This window comes from Tiliqua scincoides, chromosome 13 (assembly GCF_035046505.1).
Source record: "Tiliqua scincoides isolate rTilSci1 chromosome 13, rTilSci1.hap2, whole genome shotgun sequence".
NCBI lineage: Eukaryota > Metazoa > Chordata > Lepidosauria > Squamata > Scincidae > Tiliqua > Tiliqua scincoides.
This window is the reverse complement of record NC_089833.1, coordinates 337,702-349,063: the sequence shown is the minus strand read 5'-3', so window position 1 is coordinate 349,063 and position 11,362 is coordinate 337,702. Positions and strand designations below refer to the sequence as shown.

At 55.6% G+C, this 11,362-nt stretch overlaps 1 protein-coding gene across 1 annotated transcript; it reads left to right on the top strand.

Moving 5' to 3' along the window:
* The first annotated feature begins 300 nt into the window (after positions 1 to 300).
* On the top strand, positions 301 to 11,271 carry EARS2 (glutamyl-tRNA synthetase 2, mitochondrial). The gene is made up of 9 exons (XM_066640500.1): positions 301 to 618; positions 1,730 to 1,885; positions 2,612 to 2,801; positions 5,078 to 5,550; positions 6,666 to 6,774; positions 7,125 to 7,278; positions 7,883 to 8,013; positions 8,897 to 9,032; positions 10,871 to 11,271. Exons 1-9 carry the CDS (start codon positions 564 to 566, stop codon positions 10,952 to 10,954), a joined length of 1,488 nt encoding a protein of 495 aa, XP_066496597.1. The 5' UTR covers positions 301 to 563; the 3' UTR covers positions 10,955 to 11,271.
* Positions 11,272 to 11,362: the final 91 nt, after the last annotated feature.

The following is an 11,362-nucleotide window of genomic DNA, read 5'->3' as shown; positions in this document are numbered from 1 at the left end:
AAAAGCGCCGCGCGGCCCGCGATTGGCCCTCGCCGGCTCCCGTACGCCGCCCCTTTTTCCCCGCGGCCACGCCCCTCAGAAGGGAGGTGCGACAGCGCTCCAGGGAAGCCCCGCCCCTCTCTTGCCTAGCCCCGCCCCTCGGATGTGAATGGGCAAGAGTGCTCCGGGGAAGTCCCGCCCCTACTGCGTAGCTCCACCCCCAGAAGGGAGGGACAAGAGAGCTCGGGGTAGACCCGCCCTTTTCCCCTGACAGGCACACCGCTGAACCAATCCCTGCAAGGCTCCCTTGTTCGAGTTGAAAGAAGGAGCCTGCAAGGGGGGCACGAAGCAGTCCCTCTCTGTTCCCACCCTGAGTGCATCTGAGCATGCGCAAAGTGCCTTCTCCTCCTTCCCCTCCCCGTCAGTCGCCGGGGTAGACTGCCCCTGCGCAGGAAGGCTCGTCGCTTCGCCCTGCCTCTGCGCTAGCCTTCTGAAGTTCCACCGAGCGCCAGCCGCGCGCTGATTGGCCCGCCGGACCCGGAAGGAACGTTGTGTTACCAGCAGGGCCACTCACGTGGCCGCCGATGGGGGGTCCTCTGGGGGTCGCCGTGCGGGTCCGTTTTGCGCCCAGCCCCACAGGTAAGGGCCCCTGGCCCGCCGCGCCCCCGGAGCCCGCAGGGGCTGCAGAGGGGCGGGCGGGGCCCGGCAGTGGGGACAGACAGCCCCATCCTGTGCAGGTCTACTCAGAAGTAAATGCCACCGGCGTCGACGGGGCTTCCTCCCAGGAAAGTGCGGAGAGGGTGGGCTGAAAGGCTCCTTGGAGCCCTTCCAAAGGGGGGAGGGCGAAGCAGGGCAGGGGGTGCCTCCCAAGGCGGCGGCGCCGCTTTTCAAAGGACTCGGGGGGGGGGAGGCCCTGCCCCCCTCCGCTCGCCCCTGATCTGCACTTCCAGAGAGAAAACCCCCTGGACTGTTATGGGGCTGACAGGCAGCGGACTTGAGTCTCCCCAAAGCCTTTGGAAGACGAAAAGTCGCTGCGGAAGACGCGCCTCCCCTGCCTGCCTCCCACTGGACGGAGAGTGTCTGGGGGAGACTGGGAGGGGTCAGTTCCTGGGAAAGTCCTTTGGCTGCTGCCCCCTTCGAGCAGCCTTGTGGCTACATCCAGTTATGGAAGAGGCTTCAGGAGTCAACCTCAAGGCAAAATCCGGAGCCGGAGTCCCTGAGGCAGTTCATGGCTGAACACAGTCACGTTCTGGCAACTCCTGCGACGCCGCTGGAACCAACCGTATTGGCCTCTGCCTTTCCATTGGACCATTTCAGCGATGTGGAGAGGGGGGATTTGCTGCAAGGGTAACAGCCTATCCACCATACCTACTTTACCCAGGCTTCGCGCACTGGAGAGGACACTCTGTTCCAGAACCACCATTCAGAGCGCGATACCAGAGTCTTCCGGGATTGAAGGATGCCAACAACCAATAATAAACCATAGAAAGTAAATGTTAAAAGATAAGGCAAAACCAGCTAAAAGCACAGCCTCAACCTAATACAGCTGTAAAACCAACCTCATCGCCCAGCCCACCACAACTCCTCATGGATTGATTTCTCCCCCACCTGTCCACTGCACACCATTTCCACTTTGAGAAATCCGCATCGCATTGGGAGGGAGAGCGTCTGTCCCCAGCTAGGATGCCTGAGGGCCACTGACCAGAAGGTTGGGCCCCTCAGCTGCCCCCTTCTTTTCCTGTGCCTGCAGGGTTCCTGCACCTGGGGGGCCTGCGGACAGCTTTGTACAACTACCTTTTTGCCAAACAGCACCAAGGCCGCTTCATCCTGAGAGTGGAGGACACAGACCAGAACCGTGTGGTGCCTGGAGCTGCAGAAGGGATCGAGGGGATGCTGGAGTGGGCAGGTAATTTCTTCCCAGGTCTCCAGGTCACCAGAAACAACCACAACATGGTGTGTGGAGAGCCACAGCCCTGCCAGACCTTGGAGTGTCGATGCTGGGTTTGGAGTCTCCTCCTCTGCTTGCTTGCAAAACTGCTTTTGCTTTTACCCCACTTCCCCCTCCTGGACTAAGAAAGAAGCCCTTCCCCTCCCTGCTGCCAGCTGCACAGGTGCTGCTCCTGTAGTGGGAAGGCTGATATGTGCCTAGAACCCTCCTGTGCAAAATGAGCAACCCTGCTTGGGTCCACTGGAACAGTGAGAATCCCCATCCTTTGCTCCCACTCTTGCGTGAGACCAATCCATGCCAGAGTGCAAAAGGGTGTGCATGTGTTTGTTTGAATCTTCATGTGCCTGGCAGCTTTGCTTCCAGCTTTGTACATGCTCACTGATCACCATGCTTGGTGTTGGGGAGGCAACAAAGACTGCCCTACCATCACCTGGTGATGTTTACGTTCCTCCTCCTCTCACTCCCTGGGTTGGAAAAGGAAGAGGGTGGCTGAGCAGTAGTGGACTTGAGCATCTCAAGTGTATCGCCCACCCCTCTGGTCTCCCCCTTCCTTCCAGACTGATGAAGGTGGGCAGTGCTCACCAATGTGACCACCCCCTGTCAGCTTCATGGGTGGGCTGGCCCTGATGGTGTAATAGATAAAATTAGCTTTTTGCCCCAGAATTCTCCCTTTCTTACTTCCAGGCATCCCACCTGATGAGAGCCCTCGCCAGGGTGGTCCTGTGGGTCCCTACCAGCAGTCCCAGCGACTCAGCCTTTACAGGAAGGCCACAGACATGCTTCTCGAGAAGGGGGCTGCCTACCGCTGTTTCTGCACCCCGCAGCGCCTGGAGCTTCTGAGGAAGGAAGCTCTGCGGAGCCAGCAGACACCACGGTGAGCACCAGCCAGGAACTGGGACGGGCCTGAGTGCTGTGGGGTCCCTGGGGCTGAAATACTTCTGCCTGACTTTGGCATGGCTGAACAGATTGCTGCCTTGGTGCCTGGCATTCTTGCAGCAGGGATCTGGGATAGGGAGGGGCTTTAACTCCATATGGGCAGAATCTGGAGGCAGGGCTGGGAGAGCCTCAGAAGAGTCTGCTTGGGGCTTGCTCATTAGGAGGCAACATCCTGTCCTGTGTTGAGCAAGCTGGGGTGCTGTCCGGCCAGGTGCACAGGGTGGCTTCCTCATTAGCCCAGCTGTGGTGGGTTCTGGCCTCCCTGAGCACCGTTCCTCAGCCCCCCAAGGCTGAAGTCCAGCAGGGGACATTGTACTGGAAAGTTCTGCAAAAGGTGGTGTGTGCAGATGAAGAAAGCCTCACAGCTTCTATGGTGGTTCTGCTTTGGTTGACACATTCCTTTCCTTCCCAACTTAAGAAGAATGCCTTCAACATAAATAAATGACCACTGTGTTATGATCAAAGCATTAAAAAGTATGCAAAGGATGGATAGAGTGAGTAGAGGGATGTTCTTTTCTCCATAACCAGGGGACATTCAATAAAATTGAGTGTTGGGAGAGTCAGAACAGACAAAAGGAAATATTTATTTACCCAGGGTGTCACTAACACGTGGAACTCCTTGCCACAAGATGTGTTGATGACATCTGGCCTAGATGCCTTGAAAAAGTGATTGAACAGATTGATGGAAGAAAAGTCCATCACAGGTTACAAGCCATGATGGGTATGTGCAGCCTCCCGGTTTTAGAAGTGGGCTACCTCAGAATGCCAGGTGCAAGGGAGTGGCAACAGGATGCAGGTATCTTTTGTATGCCCAAAGGCATCTGGTGGGCCTTGTGAGATGCAGGAAGCTGGACTAGGGCCTTTGGCCTGATCCAGCAGGGCTCTTATGTTCTTTTAGTGTGGACAGCTCTGGTAGCCAATTAAGCAGATCTGACCTAAATAACAATTGTTGAACTTGACCTTTCCTTTGGGGTTCAGAGAGGTCTCCCTGCCCCTCACTAGTCTCCCTGTTCTTCACAACAGCCCTGTGAGGCAGATCGGTTCCTGCATTTTGGGCATGGGGCTGAGAGCAGCAGCCTGCCTTCAGATCGCCTTTGGTGGTGTCTTTGATCACAGTCTTGGCTGGTCTGCTACAACAGCTCATGTTTGAGGTTGGCTCACAGTCATCTGCTTCTCTGCACATGCAACTGCCTGTCCTCATCCATGCGTGTTAGAAACGGGCTGGGCAGTGGGCAGGTTTCACTGGTGGGGTTGATGGGGTCCTGTCTCCAGGCTCCACAGCCACAGGAATTGCTGTGCAGGGGAAAGAAAGCAGCTGGCTGACTCGGCTTCTTGGTTCCAGCAGGGAAAGGCAGCAGGGTGGATGTCATGTCACATTCTTTGTTGGGGTGTTGGGGTATAGAGCTGCACTGGCTGCCAGTTTGTTTCCAGGCCTCATTCAAGGTGCTGGTTTTGACCTTTAAAGCCCTGTGCAGCTTGGTACCAGCATATCTGAGGGACGCCTCCTCCCGTACTGTCCAGTCTGTTCTCTTCAGTTATCTGAGTGGGCCCTTTTGGTTGCGTCACCATTAAGAGAGGTCAGGGGGGTGACCAGGATAGGCCTTCTTGGTGGTGGTGCCTATAATGTGGAATTCCCTCCCCTTTTAGCTGAGAACTGCTCCCTCATTATTAACCTTCCAGCAAGGCCTGAAGATATTTTTATTCCAAAAGGCTTCGGTAACCTGTGTGACTGGCTTTTAATGTGTATTTTTACCGTTTTATGTGCATTTATAGTTCATGTGTTTTATCTTTTAATGTACTTGGTTGTTAGCCGCCTTCAGTGCTCTTTGGGGAGTAAGGTGGGGTAAAAAACAAACAAGCAAACAAGTCAGAAGAGCAAAATGGTCACACTCTGTATTGTTTGTAAGCTGTTGATCCCTGCACTCAAGAAATGTCACCTTCGAGACCCAACCCACATAAGTCTCATCTTGTAGAGAAGATGAGTGACTTGGAATGTGCAATAATTGCTGTTCTGTGCCTCCAAATGACCTGGCACGGCTTGCAGACTTTGGTCCCCATGTGGGGATGCTGCACTAGTCACAATCCCCCCCTTTTTCCCCAGAGGTCATTTGATGTCTTGGAGAATCAGAATCTGAACCTGAAACCTTGTTCGAGTTGAAGGTGGTTGCTTGTAATCACTACAGGTGTGACTTTTCTCTCTGTTTCCCCTGAAAGGTATGACAACAGGTGTCGTCACCTGAGCACCAGGCAAGTGGCCGAAAAGGTGTCCCAGGGCGCTGAGCACGTGGTGCGCTTCTGTCTGGAGGAGGGCTCGGAACCCTTCTGTGACCTGATCTATGGCTGGAGCAGGCATGAGGTGGCCAGTGTGGAGGGGGACCCAGTGATCCTGAAGAGTGATGGCTTCCCCACCTACCACCTGGCCAACGTGGTGGACGATCACCTCATGGGTATCAGCCACGTGCTGCGGGGTGCCGAATGGCTTGTCTCCACCTCCAAGCACCTGCTTCTGTACAAAGCCTTTGGTTGGGACCCGCCTCGTTTTGGCCACCTCCCGCTGCTCCTGAACAAGGATGGCAGCAAGTTGTCCAAGCGGCAGGGCCACGTGTTTGTGGAGCAGTTTGCACAGGACGGCTGCCTGCCGGAAGCTCTGCTGGACCTCATCACGGACTGCGGCTCCGGCTTTGCAGGTAACGTGGCTCTGGGCTGTGTCCCTCCTCTCAACTGGGCCTGAGCGGGAGAGCCTGACTGGGTAAGACTGGGACCGCCATTGGGATATCCTTGGAGCCAGTTCTGCCTCCATTGGAGTGTATCCTGCATTGGGAGTGCATGGAGCACAGCAGACCTGCTTGCCTCTTCCTGCTCCTTTGTGTCCCTTTGGCCTCTCCCCCCTCCCAGGCCATCTCTGACGCTCTCTCATGCCCAAGCAACCCCTGGTGTCCTGTTTCTGGGCCGGCATGTCCCTGGGACTTGGCTGGGCACCAGAGCCCAGCACCTGCAGCAGCCTGATCGCAGTTTCTAGGGTAGTGGACTTTAACCTTTTTTGTGCCATGACCCCAGTCAGTCAGTCAGTCAGTCAGTCAGTCAGTCAGTCAGTCAATCTGTGAAAGAGAATGAATGAATGAGACGGGGGCCCACCACCATCTCCCCTCCCAAAACCCAGTCTCCCCACACCCTGCCACTGCCCACCCCTGCCACCATCTACCTGGTTCCCCCCTACCTTTTGTGTCTTCACAACAACCCTGTGAAGTAGCAGCCTGAGCAGGGCCAGCCTTAGGAGTTGTGGGGCTGGACAGCGAGAAGAGGCTGTGCAGGTTGATATCAAGAACTCAGTTTTGAGGTGGCAGGACTGTGATTGGATTAGATCTAAGCCCCCCTTGCTTTGAAAGGTTGCCATGACCCCCCCTCCCATGAGGCTTCGCAACCCCATTGGAATCATGACCCACAGGTTAAAGAACACTGTTCTAGGGGAAGATTGGGAAGTGTTTCTTGGTTGAGGGTGTTTGTAGGCCACCTTTCAGCCAGCTTCTCCAGGTGGTTTACAGGTAAAAGCAGAGGAGCCTCACAGGTCCTGTTGAAATGCAAACCACAGCTGGGGCATCCTTGATTGCAGGGCCTCGTCCCTCTCCCTCTGGGCTCGGTTTGGTGTGGGAGCAGAACAGCTGAGGCCATGAAGAAGGTTCTGGGAATTCTGGTGGTAGCTGCCTGCTAGAAAGTGTGTGTGTGTGTTTGTGTGTGTGTGTGAGAGAGAGAGAGAGAGAGTTGTGAAGCACCAGTGCAGGGCCTCACTGGGTCTGTTTTGCAGAGAAGCGGATGGGAAGGACGCTGAAGGAGCTGACTGCAGAGTTCGACGTGGGCCGAGTTGAGCGGCACTCGGCCTTGCTGGATCTGGAGAAACTTCCTGAGTTCAACAGGTGGAGTGGGGGGAGGGCCCAACTCCTGAACCACTGCACTCTCTGGGCTCTCGTGCATCCAATTGCAACGCAGTCTTGCCCTCAAAGATATAGAAACTGGTGGGCTGAAACAGCTGCCGCTTTTGCCCGATAAGTACTTTAAAACTAACGAGTGGAGCCTTTGTCTTTAAACGGGAATGTGTTGGGGCAGCTCTTAGTTCCCTGCTGATTTAAAAGTGGTTTGTCAGAGTAAATCAGGGGGTGACTGGATCTCGGAACCTTTTGTCCACCTGCGTGCTTGGTGACCGTGAGGGATCGATTCGCCCTGAGTGTCGTGAGTGGTCGGGGCAACTGCTGTCTCTCCTGCACAGAATTCACCTGGCCCAGCAGATTGGGGAGGAGAAGCAGCGGCGGGTGCTGGTGGCCGAGGTGCAGGCCTTAGTGGAGCAGGTCTATGGGGACCGACTTGAGGACAGCGGTGTTGCCGAGAAGGGCTATGTGGAACAGGTGCTGCTGCTGAGAAAGGTAAGTGCAGGCAGGCACAGTTTGGGGCAAGCAGGGGCTGCGCCTGCTTCTCTGCCGAGTGCAGCAGGACTTGGCATGCTGCCAGCTGCTTGGAGGCCGCTCTGAGTGCTCTCGTGCAAGCAGTCAGGTGTCGTGCAGGCCAGGCATCAGAAGAGATCCGTGGCTCCATTCCTGGGACTGGAGCGGGGTCAACATGATGCCTTGTTCAGGGGTACGCACAGGCTGGAGAAAGACTACTTGTTCCTGGCTGGCACCACTCCTGTTGTGCTTGTAGGGCCCACGTGGCTGTGAAGACCTTTGCCGCAAGTGGTGCTTTTCCTCTTGTGATTTCTTGTGCAAAGGGATTCATGCCAAGGACTCGTGCTGGGACCATAGTATTTGGCAGTTCCTGTGCACGGCGGTGGGGGTGGCCTGAGAAGGGTCTCAGCTTGGTCCAGCTGCCCTGAGGTGATTTGACCTTGTTGGCCCTGGGAGACCCTGCCAGTGCCACTGGTGTACCTCGGGGTGGGGGAGCTTTGTCTGTCCTCCTGCTGGAAGGGAAGCACAGCAAGGAGAGCCTCACCCCTTTTACTTACCTGGCCTTCATGGGTCCTTCATCCCCCAGGGTCACATCAGCCGTCTGAAGGACTTGGTGATGCCCAAATACGCCTTCCTGTGGATCCGGCCCTCGGTCCCTCGTGAGGAGCTGCAGACTGTTTCTGCCCAGGCCGAAGAGATCGGGAGGTTGGTCCTTGGGTGAGTTGGCTCGGCCTTTGTGCTGGTGCCGAACAGAAGCATTACCCTGTTGTCTCATATCCCTAGTTCTTAAGATCCTTTGGGCTGTTGGTCCAGCTGCCCAGAGGTGATTTGAACTGGTTGGCCTTGTGCCGTGATGGTTTTGCTTGTCTGCCTGCCTGCCTGAGCATTTGCCCAGCTCAGCTTATGAGCAGAGGCTGTTTTGGTGCACAAGAGGGTGTTCACAGAGACTGATTTGCTCTGCAAAACAGGTGGGATGAAATTGCCTTTTGTGCATACACGCATGTGCACCTGTGGGAACAGAGCCAAAGCTTCCGGAAAAGGGTTTGGAGTTGTGGCCTCTGCTTGGCCTGTGTTGGTGCCTTTTGGTTACTCACTTCCTGCTGCTTCCTGACCAGAGCCACTTTCCTCTTCAGTGGCCCCGAGCAGAAAGGAATGTGGAATGGGAAAAGCGCGTGCGACTCTCAGTGCAAAACAGACCCACTGTTAGTGCATCAGGCAGCGTTTCTGTAGCCTCTGCTTTGATGAGGTGCTGAGTACAGATCTCCCAAGGCCCGGGCTAGGCCTGCTTTGCAGGACTTAACCACTGAACTCAGCAGACACAGGCAAGAAACCTCAGTGTTGCAAAAATGAACAGTTTCTACTGTCCAAGACCCTCTTTCTCCATCTGATCCCAAGGTCCATAACTGTGAGGGCGACTGGAGATCTCTCCCAGAGAGGGGGCTGCTCAAGGCAGCTGTGGGGAAGCACTGTGGGAAACGAGAGGCTGAGCTGGATGAGCCTTCTTTGGCCTGACCCAGCAGGACTCCCCTGAGTTTGGAGCCCTGGTGCTGCAGCTCTTGCCTCTGAGCAAAAGTTGTGGCTTTTCTTTTTCTGCATGAAGGTTGCTGGAACGCCAGGCGGCTGCCTGGACCGCTGAAGAGCTTGGCAGAGACTTGCGGCAGCTGCAGGAGCAGATAAAAGGCACCCAGTACAGCAGCATGATGAAGCTGCTCCGCCTGGCCCTCAGTGGGCAGCAGGTGAGTTCCCTTGGAGCGGGGAGGAGGAGCTGGATGTCTTCATGTTGTGAGGACTTGGAAGCAAGCTGTGTGGAGCTTGGCTTGGGAGGCAAAGAACCCTGCCCAGTTTGCCCAGGGAAATGTACAGGGAATGGTGGAGTTCCTGTGCCTAGGCAGGAGGCTTCACAGGCTGGATGGCTGATGGTCCAGCTTCAGCCTGTGGGCTGTCGGTTGCTGACCTCTACCTTAGAGCAGCCCTTCCCCTCCTCAGCTCTCTTGTGACTAGCCGCATGGAGGCTCCACCTTCCGTGGCAGGCTGGCCTGGCTGCACATAGATGGCTGTGCTGCGTATAAGAACACCAGAGCAGTCCCACTGGATCAGTCTGGGCTCATCTAGTTCAGCTTCTTGCATCTCACAGTGACCTACCAGATGCCTCAGAGCTCACAAGACAGCAGGATACCTGCAACCTGTTCCCCTCCCTTGCACCTGGCATTCTCCGCAACCTACTTCTAAAACTGGGAAGTTGCATGTAACCATCACAACTTGTAATCTATGACGGACCTTTCCTCCGTATGAGGAAAGAACATGTTGACAAGTGGGACCGTGACAAATGATTGCTAAGGGTGCCCAGGGCAGACAGGCATCCTTGCATAGGGTCAGTGCAGGGTTGCAGCCCCCGCCCCCTGCTTGCCAAGTATGCCCAGTCTCGCAAACAGAGCACTTGTTTCTTTGCTTTCCAGCTTTCTTCCCAATGCAGCCCTCACCTCTCTTCCTCTGCCTGGTGCTGGGTTGCAGTGGGTGGTTTTTCCTGGCTAGACTGTCTTGTCTTGGGAGGGGCAGGCCTGGGTTCACAAGGGGTGGGGGGAGGCTCCATTAGCCGTTAGATGTCTTGGTTCCTCCCACTGATGTGTGTTCCTGCCCCCCCCCCCCCGCCTGCGAGCAGGGAAGCAGAGGTTCTGTGCCGCTCCTACAGAGTGGTCTGGTTTCCCTTTGGGGAGCTTAATTCTGCAGTGACCTCTGCATACCCAGCTCTCCCCCCACCAGCACACAGGGTCTTGGGCCCCTCTTTGGCTAGACACTGAGTGGTATTGTGCCTCCCCATTCACTATTGCAAGGAATGATCACGGAGCTTTTCCAGCCAAGGAGTCCAGAGCACACTGGAAACTGAATGGCATTTAATGGCAGTAACTGGAAAACAGCAGCAGCAAAAATGAACTAGCCAAGGGGAAATGAAAGGGAAAGCAAAAGCCCCCCTGAGCGTGTACGCAGGTAGAGGCGTCCACTTGGCACTTGAAGAAGCACCACCTCCCAACCTCAGTTTCCTCTCTTTGGTCCAATGAGTCCTTTGGGAATACTTGTAGGATGGGAGATTTAGGATGGGCTAAAGGAGGCGCTTCTTCATGCTTTGGATAGCCTTTGGAGCTCATTGCTACAAGAGTGGGTGATGGTCACTAGTCTGGATGGCTTTAAAAGAGGGGATTGGACAGAACCAGGGAGGTCCATTCATGGCTGCTGGTAAGGGGGGGGCTGTGTGCCATCTTGGCTCAGAGAGGAAAGTGTGACTCTGGGCAGCAGTTGCAGGGTAGCACAGGTGGAAGCGGGGCACCTTTCTCTCCTGCGGGGGGGGGGGGAGGCTTCACAGGAGCAACTAGTGGGCCAGGGCGGGGCCCTGAAAGTGGACTAGACGAGCTTTCTGGCCTGTTCCAGCAGGGCTTTTCTGTTGGTGAAGCTTGTAGGGCACTTTGCTGATAGGACTGCTGAACGGGTGGCTATAATGGCCGTTCCACAGGAGCCCCCCCCCCAGCAGACTTTGCTGGATTACAGGCCAAATCCTGCACAGTAACTTTTTGTGTTTCAGCAAGGCCCAAGTGTTGCCGAAATGATGGTCTCTCTGGGACCCAGAGAAGCGGGCACTCGGATCCAAAGGGCATTGTGCAGCTGACCGCTTTTTGAGAGGAAGGAGGCCAAGGGAAAGAGCAGCCGGCCGTCCAGGCCTTTGGAGAGAGACACGCCTGCTTTGGGGTGTCTCTGCGGGATTCAGGGAGACCCCCAGCAGAGACCGAGCTTGCATGAAGACTTCCTGGAGATTTAGCGACACATCCGTGAGGCAGGGGATGTCCTGCCTCAAGAAGCAGCCTGCTTGCCCATTTCTGCAGACCCGCTTTGTGGGTTCTTAGCACAAAGCAAGGCTAGCAGGGCACTAAAAGGCTGGTTACTGGTTCAGACTAGTCTGGAGGTGCTAATAAAACTGAAACGTTTGCTTGAGCCAAAGTGCTATGATGTGGCGGGTTCCCAGGGCAGGTTTCCATGCTGTTGTGGGACCACTTGGAATTAACTGGAAATATAATAA